The sequence below is a fragment of the Elaeis guineensis genome, chromosome 4 (genome assembly GCF_000442705.2).
Source record: "Elaeis guineensis isolate ETL-2024a chromosome 4, EG11, whole genome shotgun sequence".
NCBI lineage: Eukaryota > Viridiplantae > Streptophyta > Magnoliopsida > Arecales > Arecaceae > Elaeis > Elaeis guineensis.
Genome location: NC_025996.2, coordinates 15,094,939 through 15,112,453, shown reverse-complemented (window position 1 = coordinate 15,112,453; position 17,515 = coordinate 15,094,939). Strand labels below are relative to the sequence as shown.

The following is a 17,515-nucleotide window of genomic DNA, read 5'->3' as shown; positions in this document are numbered from 1 at the left end:
CTTATTTATTTTGATGTGTAGAGTGGCATCTTTCCGATCATGTCCTGCGGCAGTTTGGTCAGATTCAGGACATCCCAGAGCAGTTTGATACCAGCCAGGGACTTCATCGTATTGATCGATGAGGTAGAGTTCGTATTGACTAACGTATCAGACATGCAGCGTATATCGATATTTGGGATGCACGTCGAGATCACATTATTCATGGTGATCCCATTTTGAGAGGTCGTTCATATACCGATGACTACATGATTTGGTCTTTTAGTATTACAATGCGAGTCATTAGACAGTCTCGGTATGCAGTTTCCGGATACGAAGGCGAGAGTTCTGCTGTGCGTCTTTTAGTAAAACTATAAAAATTAGTTTATGTTGTTTGTGTTATATTTTTATTTTATATTTTACAGTATATTGACTGTTTTATTTTTATTTTATAAACTGATTCTATGTCGGGTCTTGTGTTGGATGCTCGTCGTGCTTTATCTACGACTGATGAGGACGAACGGATTCGGATACTGCATGAGATAAAGAGAATAAGTTCTAAAACATTGGTGACGATTGGTGTTGATCCATATAGCTGTGTGTCTTGGTATGGAGCAGTTGATGCACCAGATATGAGATATACGCCGCTACTATATGTTCCACATATGCCATCACCGCATATTCCGCAGATGTCATCATTAGATGCTGCACAGATGCCACCGCCTTTTGATCCACAGATGGCAGTGCCTTCTTCTTCCTACATCCCCCAGATGACATCATCGGGTACCAGTTGGCCATATGAGTATGATACTTTCTTTTCAGGCCCATCCGTGTATCTAGATGAGAGGGTTGAGCGGGTCATTCAGTCCGTAGATGATCCGATAGCATCAGTTATTTATGAGCAGCATGACCAGCAGACCTCCTCCACTGATATAAGGGAGGAGCCGTCACAGCAGGAGCAGGAGCAGCCGGCGAGGACCTTCCTAAGAAGGTCTAAGCGACCACGGGCACCACGACGTCCTTTTGGGACTTAGTCTTTTTTAGATTTATACTTAGTATTTTTGTAACATTTATTGTACTATTTTTTTATATATTTGACATTTTTATTCTATTTAATATTATTAAATATTTATTTTATTTTATATTATTTAATTTCAAGTGATCGGATATTATGCTTTGTGGATATGGATTTACATACTCGAATGTGTCTCAAAATATTAGGAGGGGAAAAGTTATGCTAAAAGGGTTATAGAAATTATAACGTAAAGTTATGCTAAAGTTATTTCAAGTGAATGATATTTTCTCATTTTTTTTCTCATTTTTTATTTCTTTGTTTGGAATGTTTTAAAAAAAAAAAATTAAAATAGAAAAAGTAATTTAAAATGATATTTTTTATTTCAAATAAAATAAAAAATTTTATTTTTTTTAAATTAAAATTATATTTTTTATTTTTTATTTTTTAAAATATTTTATTTTTTATGTTATTTTTTTTAATTTTTTATTTTTTTTACATATTTTTTTTAAAAATTAATTTGAAATGGGGAAAGTAATTTGAAATGATGGTTTTTATTTGAATTAAAATTAAAATTTTTATTTCTTTATATTCAAAATTATAATTTTTATTTTTTTCTCATTTTTTTTCATTTTTTTATGGTATTCTTTATTTTTTAAATTTTTTAAGATTTTTTTAGATATTTTTTTAAAAAAATAATTTTGAATGAAGAAAATAATTTAAAATTATTTTTTTATTTTAATTAAAATTTGAATTTTTTTTTAAATACATTAAAAATTGATATTTTTATTTTTTTCATTTTTTTCTAATTTTTTTATGATATTTTTTTAAAAAAATTAATTTGAAAAGGAGATTGTAATTTGAAATGATGATTTTTATTTAAATTTAAATTTAAATTTTTATTTTTTTAAAATTTTGACTTATAATTTTTATTTTTTTTTAATTTTTTATGATATTTTTAATTTTTTTATAATAATTTTTTTATATTTTTTTAAAAAGATAATTTGAAATAAAAAATTAAATTTTTTTATCAAAATTATAATTTTTATTTTTAAAAAAATTTAAATTTAAAATTAAAATTTTTATTTTTTGATCATTTATTTTATTTTTTATTTTTTGAAAAAATTTAAAAGCATCAAATAATATGGTGTTTTTAAAAATGCTAATTGGAATGGTGTTTTTAAAAACGCCATTCAATTTTTTTTTTTTTTCGCGTGGTCTACGTGAAAAATAGGGATGAGTGATGTGGACGATAAAACGTCATTCAAAATGATGTTTTATTATTTTTATATTAAATCAATAAATAAATTTAAATATATATTATTTATGTAAATAAATTTTTTTATATTATTTTGAAAAAGCACTCGACCATTCTTTCGCAGGAAAGATAACAATCCGAATCCGTGGGATGATATGTTCGGCCTGTATCTTTCATGTGAGAGAATGATTGATCTTTCACGATATCAACCATTGGACCGTATATTGCACAGTTTGTAAAGCACCACGATCATCCTCTTCCATCCGTCTGCACAGATGTCTAAGCAGCCATTGTTCAATCAACGGTGGATGCCGCAAAAGACGGTTAATCATTCTTTCGTGCACCCGCTTAACGCTTCAAAGCTGAGACTCAATGAAGCGGATCGTCCAATGCGTTGATTCACTCACCGAGTCGACTCGCCCGTGGTTCAGCCCGCCACCAGAATCCAATGGAAACCTCTCGATCTCCTCGCCCACCTCGCTAGTGTCGCCTACAGCTGCCAAACCAAGCCCACACGCGTCACCTCTCCACCCACTTCACCCTCATGCAAGCCGCCCTGCACGAGAAAACCATCGGCACGTGCCTCTCCACGCGTCCCAGCCCAGTCTCCACCCCTTCTCCCTGTATCTTTAAGAGCCCACCTCCTCACCCCAGCCCCATCTTTCCCTCCCTCGGAGAAGAGAGAGAAGATAATAAGAGAGGAGTTAGCACGGCACAGCATTAGTGAGGAGCAGGTCGAGAAGAAACAAGGTCGAGCAGATGGCGGAGCAGCAGCAGAAGGAGCGCCAGCCGACGTCGCACGCAGTTGTGAGGGGAGCGATGGCGGCCACCATCGGGGGATCGCTGCTGCTTCTCTCGGGGCTCACGCTGACTGGCACGGTGATCGGGCTGACGGCGGTGACGCCGCTGCTGGTCATCTTCGGCCCGGTGCTGGTGCCAGCGGCCATCGCCGTGTTCCTGCTGGTGGCCGGCTTCGTCACCGCCGGCGGGTTGGGGGTGGCGGCGCTATCGGTGCTCTCCTGGATGTACAAGTACCTCACCGGCAGGCGCCCGCCGGGGTTCGAGCAGCTGGAGCAGGCACGTGCCCGGCTTGCCTCCAAGGCCCGCGACATCAAGGAGTCCGCCCAGCACCGCATCGAGCAGGCCCAGTCCTCCTAAATAAATAAACGAATCACCCCCCCCTCCAACTTCACTTTCTCGATCGAGTCAGAGCTTGCACGACGCCGTCAGTTTATTGAGACGTCCTTGGCGTTATTTTTCTTCTATATTCTAGTGTGTCTGTGTTTTGTCTCTCTGTGTCTTGTGGGTCATCTTTTTATTTGCAGCTGTTAATTTTCACTGGTAGAGGGTATTGTTGCATTCTGAGGATGATGGTGTTTAGTGCGGTTGCTTCTTTAGTTTGGGACCTGTTATGCTACTGCCGACATTGTTGAATAAATTGTGGTTACTGCTTGTGTGTTCTATTATACAACTGTTTATATGCAATTAATTTATCATGAGATAGGGCTACGTTTGAACTCTGCAGTAGTGGATGATTGTAGCATTGTGATGAGGAGATGCCGTAATGATATAAAGCGATCTGTGTGTGCTCTTCTTTACGTAATTTATTCAAAATGGGGATCCTCTTCTTGGTTCAGCTGGTTGTCATCTTGTTCTTTTTCTTTTTCACTCGTACGGGGAAACGAGGGTTTAGCAAGGGGCGAAAGGGGTGAAAAAGAAAAAAAAGAAAAGTGGGAAAGAGAAGCTGGTTGTCAAGTTGCGCCAAGGAGTAGAGACGTTCTCGCCCATACGGTTCTGTTCAAGATGAGGTGTTGCGTGCGCTTGTGAAGTAGCAGTGAGCAAAGGATACGGATGGAGTAGCAAAACAACGAGGCATTCGAACCTTGGCTGTACTTTTCCGGAAGGAAAGTAACGGCGGTTAAGTCGAGTGCGGATTCTCTCAAAATGTAGGACTTGTTAAAGTAAACAGCAGTTAAAAGGTAACGAGGCCGTTGAGGATGCTGGCACACGTGTGTGTTCTCACCCCGTCAGCTTTTCTTCAATCTAGGGTGAAATATACGCATCAACATGGGTTTTTTCCCCCCCAAAATTCATGCTGGACTTTGTGAATCCCATGCTAAGTCTGCAAAGATCTCACTGCATATATGGTGGATCTAAAGTTCTAAAACATGCCTCTTTTTGGGAGCAGCGTCGCTGCTCGTATGAAGATTTTAGATGTAGCATGTGAGCTAAAGCAAACAATGGATTCCCTACTTCGCCATCCATAATGGAGTATTATTGTTGTACCAAATTATTTGATCAATCAATCAGCTTCAGGCCCCACCTCATTATAAGTTTTAGAGATTAAAGCGACATGCTCAAGGATCTCCTCTTTTCTTGCTAGAAGCAGAGATGTGGCCCATGCTGCTTGGGTGAGAAAAGTGCGACTCTAGCCGCCTCTAATTTGTTACTGCAAATAATAAAAGATACAACATGTTAAGCTGCTAGGAGGCCAAAAAAAACCACCTTAGGCTTTAAGAGCAAGTTGTTGGAGCTGATCCGAGGTGATAGGTTCTACAAGTAACGGCCCAGAACTCGACTCGCAAACAACCTTGACTCACGGTCGGGCTGACTGCAAATTAAGTCGTCACTCGTCAGCCATGCTACGTTGTGGTAAGTTGCACCTACAGACACAGCAAGGGCCTGTTTGTTTCCTTGCATCTAGGTCGTCTGCAGGTGCAGTTACAGCAATTTGCAGCATCGCGCCCAGCATAGGGGCGAAGGTGCTTGTGGGTAGCAGCTTGAGTCAAGACGACGCTGACGGCCTTCCGTCCGAAGGCAATCCGAAGTTCCTACTTCAGGAGCTGCAAGGACCTGCAAATAGCCAAACAATGCGGAAGGTTCGCCTTGGAGTCACCTACGAGATTTTTAGTCGGATGCTTGCCAAACTGGCTCCTTTCCTCGACCCAAGAAAGAACATATCCATACCCTTCTCTGGGTACGACGAAACTGTTCTGAACAGAATATAGACACGGACACTACAAGGTATTTTGGCAGGCATTACTTCCTCGGGGCTAGAGGATATCTCGTTAGAGACGGAGATGATTCCAGGGTTTCAGCAAAGGTGCCACGAGAACACCTCCAAGTTCATATTCCCTGCAACATTTTAGCAATTTGGAAAATCCAACAGATTAATCAAACTCTCCACGTAAGTTTCCTCTCTCAAATTCGTAGGACGGCATTAAACTCTGGAGCATCAAAGAACAGACTAGAGCACAACAGCTGGAAAGCTAGCTGCCAGCAATCAGCAAACATGGAATGCAGGGAAAACTCCAGGCTTGATTGAAAAGCAATGGTACCACTATTTTGCTTTGATTTCTGCAACTTGATCTAAAAAGGCATATGCTTACGGGACTTGCAACACCGAATTCATTTCTGCCTCGAAGCTCCATCATGACAAGGAGATCAAAATATAGTTTCTTGCAGCCCAAACTTATTCGAATACTACCACATGCGGCGTGGCATATTAACCAAAACAGCAGCACGGACTACTTAAATGCAAACATCACGAGCGTTGTGCCAAGATTTCTATTAAAATTGGCTTATTACAAAGGTTTTGAGTTGATGAACAGGGCACATAAAAACTTAAGATAGTATGCAGCCTAGCAAGGACTGTCACACGAAAAGATGAACTGAATAGCTGACCGGTCTCGGTGTTCATTACTTTTCTTTCTTTGAGAGTGCCATGACATTGAAGTTCATTGAGTCAGGAATTTTCTGGATCATGGTTTTTATAACCTTTGCAGCATCCTGTCAAAAGATAATTTGCAAAGGCATTACATATAACATACAGAATGACTATCAAAGGAGATATGCATAAATGAATATAATAAAATGAAGCAAGCCACTTTGCGGGTGGAAGAGAATGTATCCGGTAATCCCATGGCACTGAGAATGCCAAAGCACCAAAGAAGCATTTTTTTAACAGATCATGTTAGACTTGATTTGAATTATTTAATATTAATAACCTTTAAACTTTTGTCCCACCAAGTTATGCATCATATCATTAGCATGCCATTCATCAAACTAAAAACATTTTCCATTCGTCATGGTTATCCCAGTCCTGTACTTTGGGTACATGAAGTCTTGGTGGCTCCATGGCAGCCTGTCAAAGCAGAACATTCCCATTGTTAGGGATTATGAAGCAATAGACCGCTAGTTGCTTGAGTTTATTCACAGATCAAATTTATATGATGATCCACACTGTTGAAAACAACATTTTCAGGTGCTTCTAATAGGGTCTTACCATCTTACTTAACCATTTGTTCTTATTCATGGCAAAATGCTAAAGAAAAAAACAATTCTCACAGAACCCTGAAGAAATGGGATTAGCACCCTATTACTCTCAATGAGGGTTGAGGATCATGTTCCGAGTTGGCGGGCAACCTAAAAGCAGAACTTCAGCACTGTTATTTTACTAAGAACTAAAGCCACCCATCTGTATATATATTAGCGGAACTCACTTTTAGATCAGGCTCCAGTCTCATGGCAAAGGCATATGCAAGAGTTACGCCTTTCTTCAATTTTAATTTACTACATGAAAAAAAGGGAATATTAAGATATTTCTCTAAAAACATGTGGGCAATATGAAAGAAAGAGCACTTCTAGAACATTACATGACTGTTTCAAGACAACAGAAAGAAATGTTGTGAATAGAAGTACAGAGAAATAATGTGAAGCCAGTGAGCATAAAACATAGCAAGAAAGGGAATGATACGATGGATGGGAAAACTAAGGACGATAGGGTTGAAATGAGTCAATTCAAGAATCTATGTTACATGGACTCATGAATGAGTGCCAGGTGAAGGTATGTGTTTAAATGTTCAATCCATCTATTTTTTATGAATTTCTTCTTTCACATCCACACCAAATGTGTCAATATCAATACCCATTTCTTGGCATCTAGTACAGATATTTGAAGCAAACCACAGGTTAGGAGGACATAGCTAAGAAGAGAATGAGGAATAACTATTTCTGTAGGAAATATTGACTTGCCAGCCCGCATGACACTGAAAAATATGTATTATTCTAGTGCCTTACTGATATGCAGCACTGACTTCATATCGGCTGTGTGCCAGCACTTGGCATGCTGTTGTGTGAGTCCTTCCAGCATTGGCACAGATTGACAATGCACAACATATCACAGGATGTAATGTGCCAGTGCCAAGCCAGAATGCCACAAGCATGTGATACTTTATCCTTGGGTGCACAGAATCAGTACAGGTGGAAGTTGGGAAGAATTTAAAAGAAACGAGCATTGACAGATGAATGTAGGCCATCAATTCAAATGAAAGGACAAGAACTCATAAAGTCATCCATAATAATTTTAAGACTTGCAAGGTATGGTCAGATGTTTTCATAATTTTTTAGAGCACAAGATATGCTCCTCCATCAAAAGATAATAAGTTTGTTTGGACAATACAGAAGTATCTACACAACCAGATACTATTTTCATGCATAGCTTAAAATGAAAGCAATATCAGCCAAAGAAGCCAGGACATCACCATTAAAATGATGACGATGATGATGAAGATAAAGAAATGGTATGATGACATCATGAAATAGTTGTATAAAATGATGATTATTTTCCAGAAGACTTCTCAAAAAGGTATCTTTTGTATCATATTGATTTTTGCCTTTCCATCCCCTAAAAATAGAATAGCTTCCCTTGCAACAACTTGATCTCATAGTTTATCTATAAGACTACAACTATTCTTGGCTAACTAGTCAGCAAAGGATAGAAGAGCACAAACAATCAGAAAAGGATTATCAAAAGAATACAAAGTACCTGCAACAGGCTACTAGGTGATGAAGGACCATGAGATATCGGTTGGAACTTCCTCCCATCAAGCTCATAAAGCTCTCCTACAGTACAGCATCAAAACAATATTCCAATTGCTTTATTTTAAAGTACAAAATAATCCATTTCAAAGGTCAGTGGTAAATAAAGCATCTTAGGAAACATCTAAAGAGAAATTGATCATCCTTACCATCAACACATGTGAAGCAAATATAATGTTCATTTACATCTGAAGAAGCCTGGAAGAATAAAAGAGTCAAATACAACGTATGATTCACAGTTTACTCCATACAGAAGTACCAAATATATGCTCCTTACAGGGGTAGCAACTCGGGTCAGCTTTAACTCAAACCCAACACGACCCAAGTCACCCAACTCAATTGGGTCAAGTGGGCAAACATGTTAAAGGAACTTGGGTTGGCTTTTGAGCCTGCACATAAAAAGTTGATTCCAAGTTGTTCATGTTTGGGTTGGTCAAACACAGTCCACCTCATGCTGAGAAAATATTGCACTCCCATTACAACCTGATTTAGACGCAACCCACATACATATATACATATGTTACTTGCAGCTATCAGCACCTCTCTTTTTTTCTTTTCTAGTATTATTCTAAAGAGAGAGACCTTTTTAACTGGTTTTGTGTTAATCACATCAAGGTCATAAATAACCTTTCTTGCAAACCTGAAGGTTAACTGAGTGCTGGTCATATTAAAATACAACAAGAACTGACTGAAACTGTTTACCACATTAGTATCATTAAATAGGTTGTAAAAACTTGAACATGAACTGCCAAAAAGATTGATTGACATATATTAATTGCTGAATAGGATTTTTCACTCTTAGTATCACAAATTGACAGTATGCTACTCATTAACCAAATAAGTATCACCTCTGTATCCCCAGCAGTAGCTGCTACAGAATGAGCATCCTCCATTTCTCTGTCTTTTTCAAGAAAAGCAGCACGCTGAAGAACACAAGGGTGATGTGAAAAACACAAAAATTAATGAACAGAGAAATATACAATGGAGAAGTCAATAACCAAATGAAGTGGGAATCAAGGTTGATAAAAACCTCATACGGATCCATGTTAGCTGTTGACTTGTAGAACCTATCAAAGTACGAGCCCTCCACTGGAAACAAAACAACAAAGAGAAAATGCAGTAGGAAAATAATTAACCATGAACATTAATAATCACTGTAATGCAGCTAACTGTCCTGCCTATCAGATCCAACTAGAACTGAAATCTGTTAAAATCAGTAACAGTCAAAAAATACCCTTCACCTGAGAAACGTATATAGCATTATTTGTGGAAGTACAAGGAACCATTGTCCAAGAAGCACAGAAACATAATGTATGGCCTGGACTTACCAAGATTAATTTCAGATGTTGCATTTCCTAGAGCATGAAGAATCCCAATGGTTCCACAAGCGTTCCCAACTGTTTGCTTTAAAAAATACACCTTTTTACCTGATTCCTGCAACCAAAGAGACAGATAAAGAGTAAAACTTAATGCAATATTGCTAGCAGAAAATATCATTGTTCTATCGCGGGTCGTCTTAGAGCTAATTCACCATTGTTCCTACAAAGGGCCATATCATTCATCATTATGCTCTTTCTCGATTCTCGCATTGCTTCCAACCAGTTACTTTAGATTTTTGCACCCAACATCAAAAGCAATCCTAACCCCCCCCCCCCAAACACAAAAAAAAGAGAGGAAAAAACAGAGAGAGAGATAGAGGGAGAGAACTCTGAAGACAATTGCTACTCATTATTTGCCTATTCGAACTTTCTAAATTTTCTCTAAGTTATTCCTTAAGTTTCAAAATAACTGCATATTCATTCATCGGACCCAGTTTAACCCTAGTGAGATAGTCTTGTCAATATCTCACGTATCCTGTATTCCTCTATGACACAACCAAGAAAAAGAATGCAATCATTTTAACATATTACTCACCTATTATGACCAACAAACATCAAAGACACCTTTTCCAGATCTACATAATGGAAGTCTTCCCAGAATAAGAGAAAATCACAAATACTATGATGTTGAACTCATACAGCTCAACTAATTAAGATCATGGATTCAGTACCATAGCATATTGTTCCACAGAGTATGGTACATACCAGGCTGGGCAATATGGGCATCATACCAAGGAATGTGCTGACCAGTTTGTAACCATCAAGCACAGACCATTCACTTTGCAATGTGAATTGACCCATGAATGGGCATGTAATCAGCACCACAAAATGCCATATCATGCCACATATGCCGTCTTGAGGCTGGCAAAATCACGGCATTAAAACCTTGCCCAAGATTGAGTGTTAAGGATTTGTCTCCTCTTTATCCTTTCTGGCTTGAGTAACAAGTAAGCATCTGTTTTCTTAATACACAAACTTGCAACTCAACGGTCTTTAGAGTTTCAGTCATTAGAACTGAAATGAATTCTCACCCTCAGTGTAGATGAGCCCAAGTAAAACTGTCCTAAAGAAATGCCAAAGTCGTCTATTAACAATATGTTAATGTGCCCAGCTATGCCACCATAATGTGCTAATACATGACATTAGCCAGCAATTAACGAATCCCTACCTGTAGGTTATTTGCTCATATAAAATGCAGACTCATGTAACTTTTGATTTCACCACTATTTAATCAAAATCAATCTTAATTCAAAAATAAATGCATCATGCAATAAATCATTTTTGAATTTACATAAGCATTCCATATATTATTTTCAATATTTTATGTTATTTTATATAAATATTAACATATTTCAAAGGATTTGCATCCTCATTGTAGCACCCATATCCGTTCATGTTCTTGCTTTCAATCTAGATGTATGAAACCCAATTGTCAAAAGGTCAATTGTCAATAATGAGTTCACACATTTTCATGATAAGAAGCAAAGGGAAGCTAGATAGTGTAAGCATCAAATTAAACACATCACTAGCAAAGAGATGCTGTAACTGCAAAAAGTAAATGCCACTATTAAGCCAAAATAAAGCAGAAGAGCATGAATCCAACCAAGAAGCAAATTAAGAAGCGGGAGAATGATTAGTGGCTAAACCTTTAAGAAATCTCCTAGAAGCATCTTTATGAACCAATAAGACCTCGAAAGCAATTATCTTATTATTTTATAAGGAAATGACCAAGCTTGGGTTTATGAACAATGTTTTTCCATTCACTAAGCAATATGGATGCATATCTATGCGAACATTCGAAAACATCAATTCCACATTGGCCTTGCCACTTAATTTCCCTCAGGCATTATAATCATATAATAAAATAAAAATAATAGCCATTTCTCTTGACACCATCCCACTTCCCCAAGTGTAAACAGATCGTATACAGACTGGCTCGTTTTCTCCATTGTCATTTTCATTGTTTGTGGTTTACAGTCATTCTCTAATGGCTTGCACAGACTGCACATATGTCGCAGACTTTGTAAATACTGGCAGTGGTGGAGGGTGTAGGACCCACGCACTGCAGATTCTTTTTTCCTCCTTAACTGTGAGTATAAGGTTCTGTACCTCTTTTGATTTTCTTTTCCCCTTATACTACCTTGATCTCTGGCCGCCAGCCTACTGCCTATACTATTTTAATACATTATAATTCCCACATCTCGAATTTTATGTTACCAAAGAAACGTTTCCGCACCATTATAACTATACGTATTAGATTGCCACCTAGCAATTTCCAATATTACAAAACGGCATGCAAAATAATTCCAATACTTTCACTATCTTTTACACATTTTTCAGGACTTACCCTTTTCTTGCAATTTCTTAATTTTCCAAGAAATTTCAGATGGTATTTTCAAAATGTGAAAGGAACAAATTTTTTTTACTCCCAGTTAATAGAATTAGATAACGAAAACTAAACCAAATTACCTTCTTCTCAGTCGAGTCTTGTTCCCTGTCCGCTTTCCTCTCAGCTTCAATCTGAACCAAAAGCACGATCATGATTTAGAAAGCGAGGGATGGATAAAACCAGATAGCAAGAAAATATTATCCGAAGAAGATAGTTGACAAAGATGTGCATTGATCAATGGAATTACCTGGGCAGTATAAGGGAAAAGAAACATCACCGCGAGGACGGGCTTTGGAACCATCTCCAAAAGCTCCTCATCCAAACCATAGACATCATTAAACTCCACCTCCTCCTCGGGAACACCAAGTCCCCAAATGAACTGCATCAGCATCATTAAATAGAAAGAATTCCGTGCCGATAAAAGATGACGTTCCTATCAGAAATTTATAGATATATTCGAAGTAACGATGGAGTCGGGCTCTCATCATCTTCCAAACCCTAATCAGTGGAATCCAAATCAAGAAAGTTCGGAAGGAGATGAAGGAGGAGGAGGAGAACCTGGTTCATGACATCTGGATTGGCTTCGAGGGGAAGCCACCTCTTGCTCGGTGCCGCCATCCGGGTCGCGAGAAAGCGAATCCTAATGGCAAGAGCGAGTGTTCCTCAATATGCGCGGCGAGGTTAGCTTTGCGAGTAAAGAAGTCGCATACAAACGTGGCAACCGACCCACTACCGCATTATAGGATAACAAAAATAAAACCATCAATTTATTTTAAATTTTTGTTTGTTTTAAATTTTAATTTAATTTATTTTAAAGTTCCAGAGAGTTCTATCTGGGAGTCTCATCATATGTAGTTATTTGTGGGGGAATCTTGCGTATGGTGCCACTTCTAGACTCATCTTGGACCTTATCTGCAACATAATTTTTTTTTGTTTGAAACAAATTGAGATAGCATGCGTGTGGTTTGGTTTTTGATGAAATTTGCTTCTTTTTCTCTTGAGATGACAATATTATTTTAATTCTGGGCCATAATAACGACCGCCCTCTATTGATTGCCCATCTAAATTTTCTGCTCAAAAACAAAAAACAAGAACTCATTAATAATACTCGTAATAATTGCAAAATTTTAAAATAATTACAACTCAATTTATTCTCTCTCCTCCTGCTAAGCGCTAGGCCGTACGAATTCATCTCTTTCTAAATCTATCAATGCCTTCTGCTCCCTCGCTCACGTTCCATATGGTCATCCCCAGCCGCGGCGCATCGCTCCCGTCATCTCTCATGCATCATGGGTCTCATCCCGTTCCATTCTCTCATTTGCGCCAAGCTCTCGCATGATATGGTCACATGACCGGTCCTCTCTCAGTCACGACACAGACCCATATCCAGCCTCCTTACGCACCCTCATCCCCTCTCCCAGCACGTCTCTCATGCAAGAGGATTTGGAGGTGGGCCCGTCCCGGGTGCATCGGAAGGAAAATTCTTTGTGCACCGCCGATGATGTAAAAAATTTAATGCGAAGTATATCATTTTTATCCGATTAATTTATATAATTATTATTTTTAATATATATTTAATATTTATATATTATTTTTTTATTTAAAAATTTTATATGATAAAAATAATCTGGTTCTTTAGTTGCAACATTTCTTCACAAAATTATGATATCCATATTTTTTTTTTAAAATTATGATATTTTTTTAAAAATTATGACACTCCTTCACAAAAATTATGACACCTCTATGAAGGAAGGGTGTAATTTTTATGAAAGGATGTCATAATTTTTGTGAAGGAGTGTCATAATTTTTGTGAAGGGGTATCATGATTCTGTGAAGGAGGGGTATCATAATTTTTATGAAGAGGTGTTATAATTCTACGAAGGGGTGCCATAATTTTTTCGGAAGGGAGAGAGTACCATAATTTTTGTAAAGAGCTGTCATAATTTTTAAGAAAGGATGTCATAATTTTTAAGAAGGACATTTTCATCATTCAAAATTTTAAACGAAAAAGTAGAACCACGGACATTAAATGCGCGTTGAAAAATGGTGGCTACGTGATCCAATAGGATGAAGCGGTGCGCTCTACGTCAGATTAGTCTATGTAGTCACTATTTTTCAACGCACATTTAATGTCTGCAAATTTATTTTTTTGTTTAAAAATTTATATGACGAAAATATTATTCTTTGATAAAATTATGACATTCTAGGACCATATTATGGCATTCTACGTTCAGAAAGTCATAACTTTTATCTACAGAATATCATAATATGGACAGAATATCATAATTTTTTTCAAAGAATAAGAGCATTTTCGTCATTCAAAATTTTCAAACGAAAAAATCGATCTACAGGCATTAAATGCAAGTTAGAAAATGATTGGATAAAAATATCCCTTTCATATTATGATATTGTAGGTCATATTATGACATCTTGGGCTATAATACGCTAAAGAATACCATAATTTTTTTTTAAAGAACATGAGTATTTTCGTCATACAAAATTTTAAAAGAAAAAGTTGATTTACTGGCATTAAGTGCATATTAAAAAATGATGACTATGTAGATTAATCGGATAAGACGGTGTGTTCTATGTCGAATTATCTATGCCGTTCGTGGTGCACAAAGAATTTTTTTAGATGAAAATTAGTGGATAAGGGCTTATTTGGAAGAAACGAGGAGGCAGAGCCAAGTACAGGACAGAAGCAAAAAGAGGTTAGAGTTGGAAAGCAAATTGAGTGTTGATCTATTCAAAAATTTGGAGCTATTTGAAGCTGTCACTAGCTTGACTAGAAAAGCTTGACGGGAAGATAAGCCCGATTACCTCGTAAAAGTTCCTCCATTCAAAGTCTAAGCTTTAGATATATTGGTGTTCCACCAAAAGACCTTTTTTTTTTTTTTTTCCCTTCACAAGAAGTTTCTCTTTGAATGCCTGATTTCATATTCCTTAAGTCTCAAGACACGTTTGGTTTGTTGGGAGTGGTGGGACTAGAGCCCACTTTGTTAAAGTGGCCTCGGCTTCCCTTAAGGTAAAGCCACTCCAAGCCATTTCTTTTGAAGTTAAGCAATCAGAGAAACTCACTTCAGCTACACTTCAAGCTAATTGAACACTTCGAGTGGGCTCTCCCTAGGTCAAAGTAAGTTTAGTGCTTAATTATGGGCAACCAAATAAGCCCTAAAATGGCTAAAAAGAGTACTAAGTAATATCAACCATATTTAGTCACAATAGTTACCGATCCATATGACTTAAGTGGATTTAGATTAAAATAACCCACAACCAATCCAAATCCAATGGTTTCTTAATCTTTGGAGCTATTACTGAATTAACTAATATAGGAAGACTTGACCCATCAACAATGGGTTGATTTCTACCACTTCTTGAGTTAATAATTTCTTTAAAAGATAATTGAAATACATTATATAAAAATAAAAATTATTTTCAAATATATTTTACAACAATAAAATTCAAAACAAATATGAATCTAAAAAGGAGAGCTTGGATAGAAGAAGAACCAAGATAAATTATTTCATTTCCTTTTTGCATATATGAATTATGAGATCCCATATTATCAAGAGATTAATGGTTCCACATTTCTACTTAAACTAATAAACCAAACTGAAACATGGAGAAGAGAATAGAGGCTAAGAGGCAAAGATTAAAGGGCCAAGGAATGGGATGCTAGCTGTTACACATGTGTGTGCATGTTGGTTTACTTCAGATCTCAGTTACCTAACCTTCTAACCAAAACTTGAATCAATAATACTAATTTCTAAAGTTTAGAATCAAAATAGGCCCAATCTTATTTTGGACTTGAACCAAATTGATGCAATGCGACCAGTTTGGTCCATGCTCAGCTTGATTCAAACCTGTATACACCCCTGATAAAAATAATACAGTAGCAAGGCGAACAATTATATGATATTGGTGCAGGTTTTTCCCGCTGCATAGGGATAGATGTGCCAAAAAGTTTTTTTGACATATCATCGTGGCAACAGGTAGATATGGAGGAGTGCCACCGTCGTTTGAGAAGCCAAAAAGAAGATAATTGAAAGGGAAGATATTGATTTAAATAGCATGGATCTAAGTGCATTGGCCTTCTAAAATTTTCACTACCATTTCACTATTCGTTCGAAGATAGATGAACTAGACTAGATAGAATGTAGCTGAAGCTATGATAGAAGAAATCTACTATTAACGTTACTCCTACGATCGAGTTCAATATAAAAGGATGATAAAGTAAAAATAGTTAAAAATAAATTGGATTGATTAATATATCAAATTTTTATTTTAAAATATAATTTATTTATTTATATATAAAGCAACAATCATAAAAGTAACCATTGAATCTTGTATCTATCCATATTGCCACAATCCTCAACAATTTTGAACGTTCACTTCCATGATCCTATGTGTAGCATAACCACAAATCAGCCCATATGTCGTGGTCGATCATGGCTAAATCCCCATCCTTTAGCTTACACTTCCATAGTTAAATTATTAGGCCATATGTTGTTGATTTAGGAAATGTCACATGATTTTTTTTATATTTTGATTCCTTTTAATCTTATTCATTCGGTGCTTGCTTATGACCACCAATTGAATTATTGAGATAAGCTGTAAACAATAATATAAATAAGAAAATCGAGAGTCATCAAAATTGTCATCCCTAGCTTAGGATTGAACTATAAAGGTCTAATTGAATTTTCATGAACAATCAGTGTTTGTGCAAGCTAGGGACATTTAGAGCTTCTCAAATTTTGAGTGCCTCATCTAGTTTGCTTGAGCTTGGACAGATCTAGATGTATTTTTTAAGCCTAAATAATCAAACGAGTCTAAAATTTTGAGTCCGCCTATTAAATGGATCAACCTTGAGTTCACATCAACTTAAACCGAACGTAGTATATTCTGATTTCGATCATGAACCGAACGCTTCAGGAGACTTTGATCATTTCGATTATGATTCCAATTCTGATTTCGATTTCAATTCTGATCACGAAACAAACATCCTCCTGGTCTCTAGCGACCAAGACGGCCTCTGAAAGAAGAACCGTCGCTCCTAGATGGTCCCCTGGAGCTTCATCGTCAAGCAGAACGAGCTCGGTGATGTGCCCCCTCCATTCACCACCACTAAGGGAGATGTCTGGTAGACCTAATGGGAAACAAGGGTGGATCGGGTCTACGTTCGAAGAAGCTTGAGATCCAAAGCTCTTCGATGGCTTCAACCCCTCCCTCTTTCATTTCCAACTGCTCCACCAATGAGTTCTAGCCTTTATCCACGCCGTCTCATGTTTCTTCTCGCGTTATATTTTCTCTCACCTCTTCCCACTCCGATATGTGAAATGATCCCCTTTAAGCAGGTGAAGATATGATAACGTTAATGCCCTTTCGATTTAAATAGGACAGCAAGTGATCACTCCATTGTGCATGATTTCATCATGGGTGGAGATGGACGTTCTCCCTTGTTCAGAGAAATTATTGCATGCACCAGATGCAAATAAGTCGGGGCAAATCTCAAAACATATGCATATGGTGGAGAGCATGCAATCAGAATCGTGAAATACAATGGTCGCGTGGCATAACATTCACCGTGGGATTTTCGTGGTCCAATTGCACCTGGTGCATGC

The 17,515-nt window shown here is 37.4% G+C and overlaps 2 protein-coding genes across 14 annotated transcripts; one reads left to right on the top strand and one right to left on the bottom strand.

Annotated features, from left to right (window-relative positions):
* Positions 1-2,900: 2,900 nt before the first annotated feature.
* LOC140857157 (oleosin 16 kDa-like) lies at positions 2,901-3,707 on the top strand. The gene has a single exon (XM_073255663.1). The coding sequence runs from the start codon at positions 3,006-3,008 to the stop codon at positions 3,402-3,404; it is 399 nt and encodes a 132-aa protein (XP_073111764.1). The 5' UTR covers positions 2,901-3,005; the 3' UTR covers positions 3,405-3,707.
* Positions 3,708-5,751: 2,044 nt separating this feature from the next.
* LOC105043740 (ubiquitin carboxyl-terminal hydrolase 3) lies at positions 5,752-12,657 on the bottom strand. Of its 13 annotated transcripts, none has more exons than XR_012140663.1 (10): positions 12,453-12,651; positions 12,142-12,327; positions 11,975-12,025; positions 9,455-9,560; positions 9,157-9,215; positions 8,975-9,049; positions 8,074-8,150; positions 6,749-6,818; positions 6,254-6,390; positions 5,752-6,035 (listed from the first exon to the last, which is right to left on the bottom strand). XR_012140663.1 is itself a non-coding variant. In XM_073255657.1 (9 exons), the coding sequence occupies exons 1-9, from the start codon at positions 12,510-12,512 to the stop codon at positions 5,946-5,948; spliced, it is 774 nt and encodes a 257-aa protein (XP_073111758.1). In that variant the 5' UTR covers positions 12,513-12,657; the 3' UTR covers positions 5,752-5,945. The 13 variants fall into 13 exon arrangements, 6 of the variants coding, with proteins under 6 accessions (XP_073111758.1, XP_073111759.1, XP_073111760.1 ...); XR_012140664.1 differs by lacking the exon at positions 6,749-6,818 and adding an exon at positions 8,276-8,324 and having other exon boundaries at positions 12,453-12,647; XR_012140665.1 differs by lacking the exon at positions 6,749-6,818 and adding an exon at positions 8,276-8,324 and having other exon boundaries at positions 12,142-12,273; positions 12,453-12,635.
* Positions 12,658-17,515: the final 4,858 nt, after the last annotated feature.

What these genes read in the sequence shown, in the direction of transcription:
- LOC140857157 (XM_073255663.1), top strand. Translation starts at nt 3,006, where the DNA reads ATGGCGGAGCAGCAGCAGAAGGAGCGCCAGCCGACGTCGCACGCAGTT.
- LOC105043740 (XM_073255657.1), bottom strand. Translation starts at nt 12,512, where the DNA reads ATGGCGGCACCGAGCAAGAGGTGGCTTCCCCTCGAAGCCAATCCAGAT. An exon ending in TTTTCCCTTATACTGCCCAG is followed by an intron (nt 12,026 to 12,141) that starts GTAATTCCATTG and finishes CTTTTGGTTCAG; the next exon opens with ATTGAAGCTGAGAGGAAAGC. An exon ending in CTACTGCTGGGGATACAGAG is followed by an intron (nt 8,151 to 8,974) that starts GTGATACTTATT and finishes GCTGTACTGTAG; the next exon opens with GAGAGCTTTATGAGCTTGAT.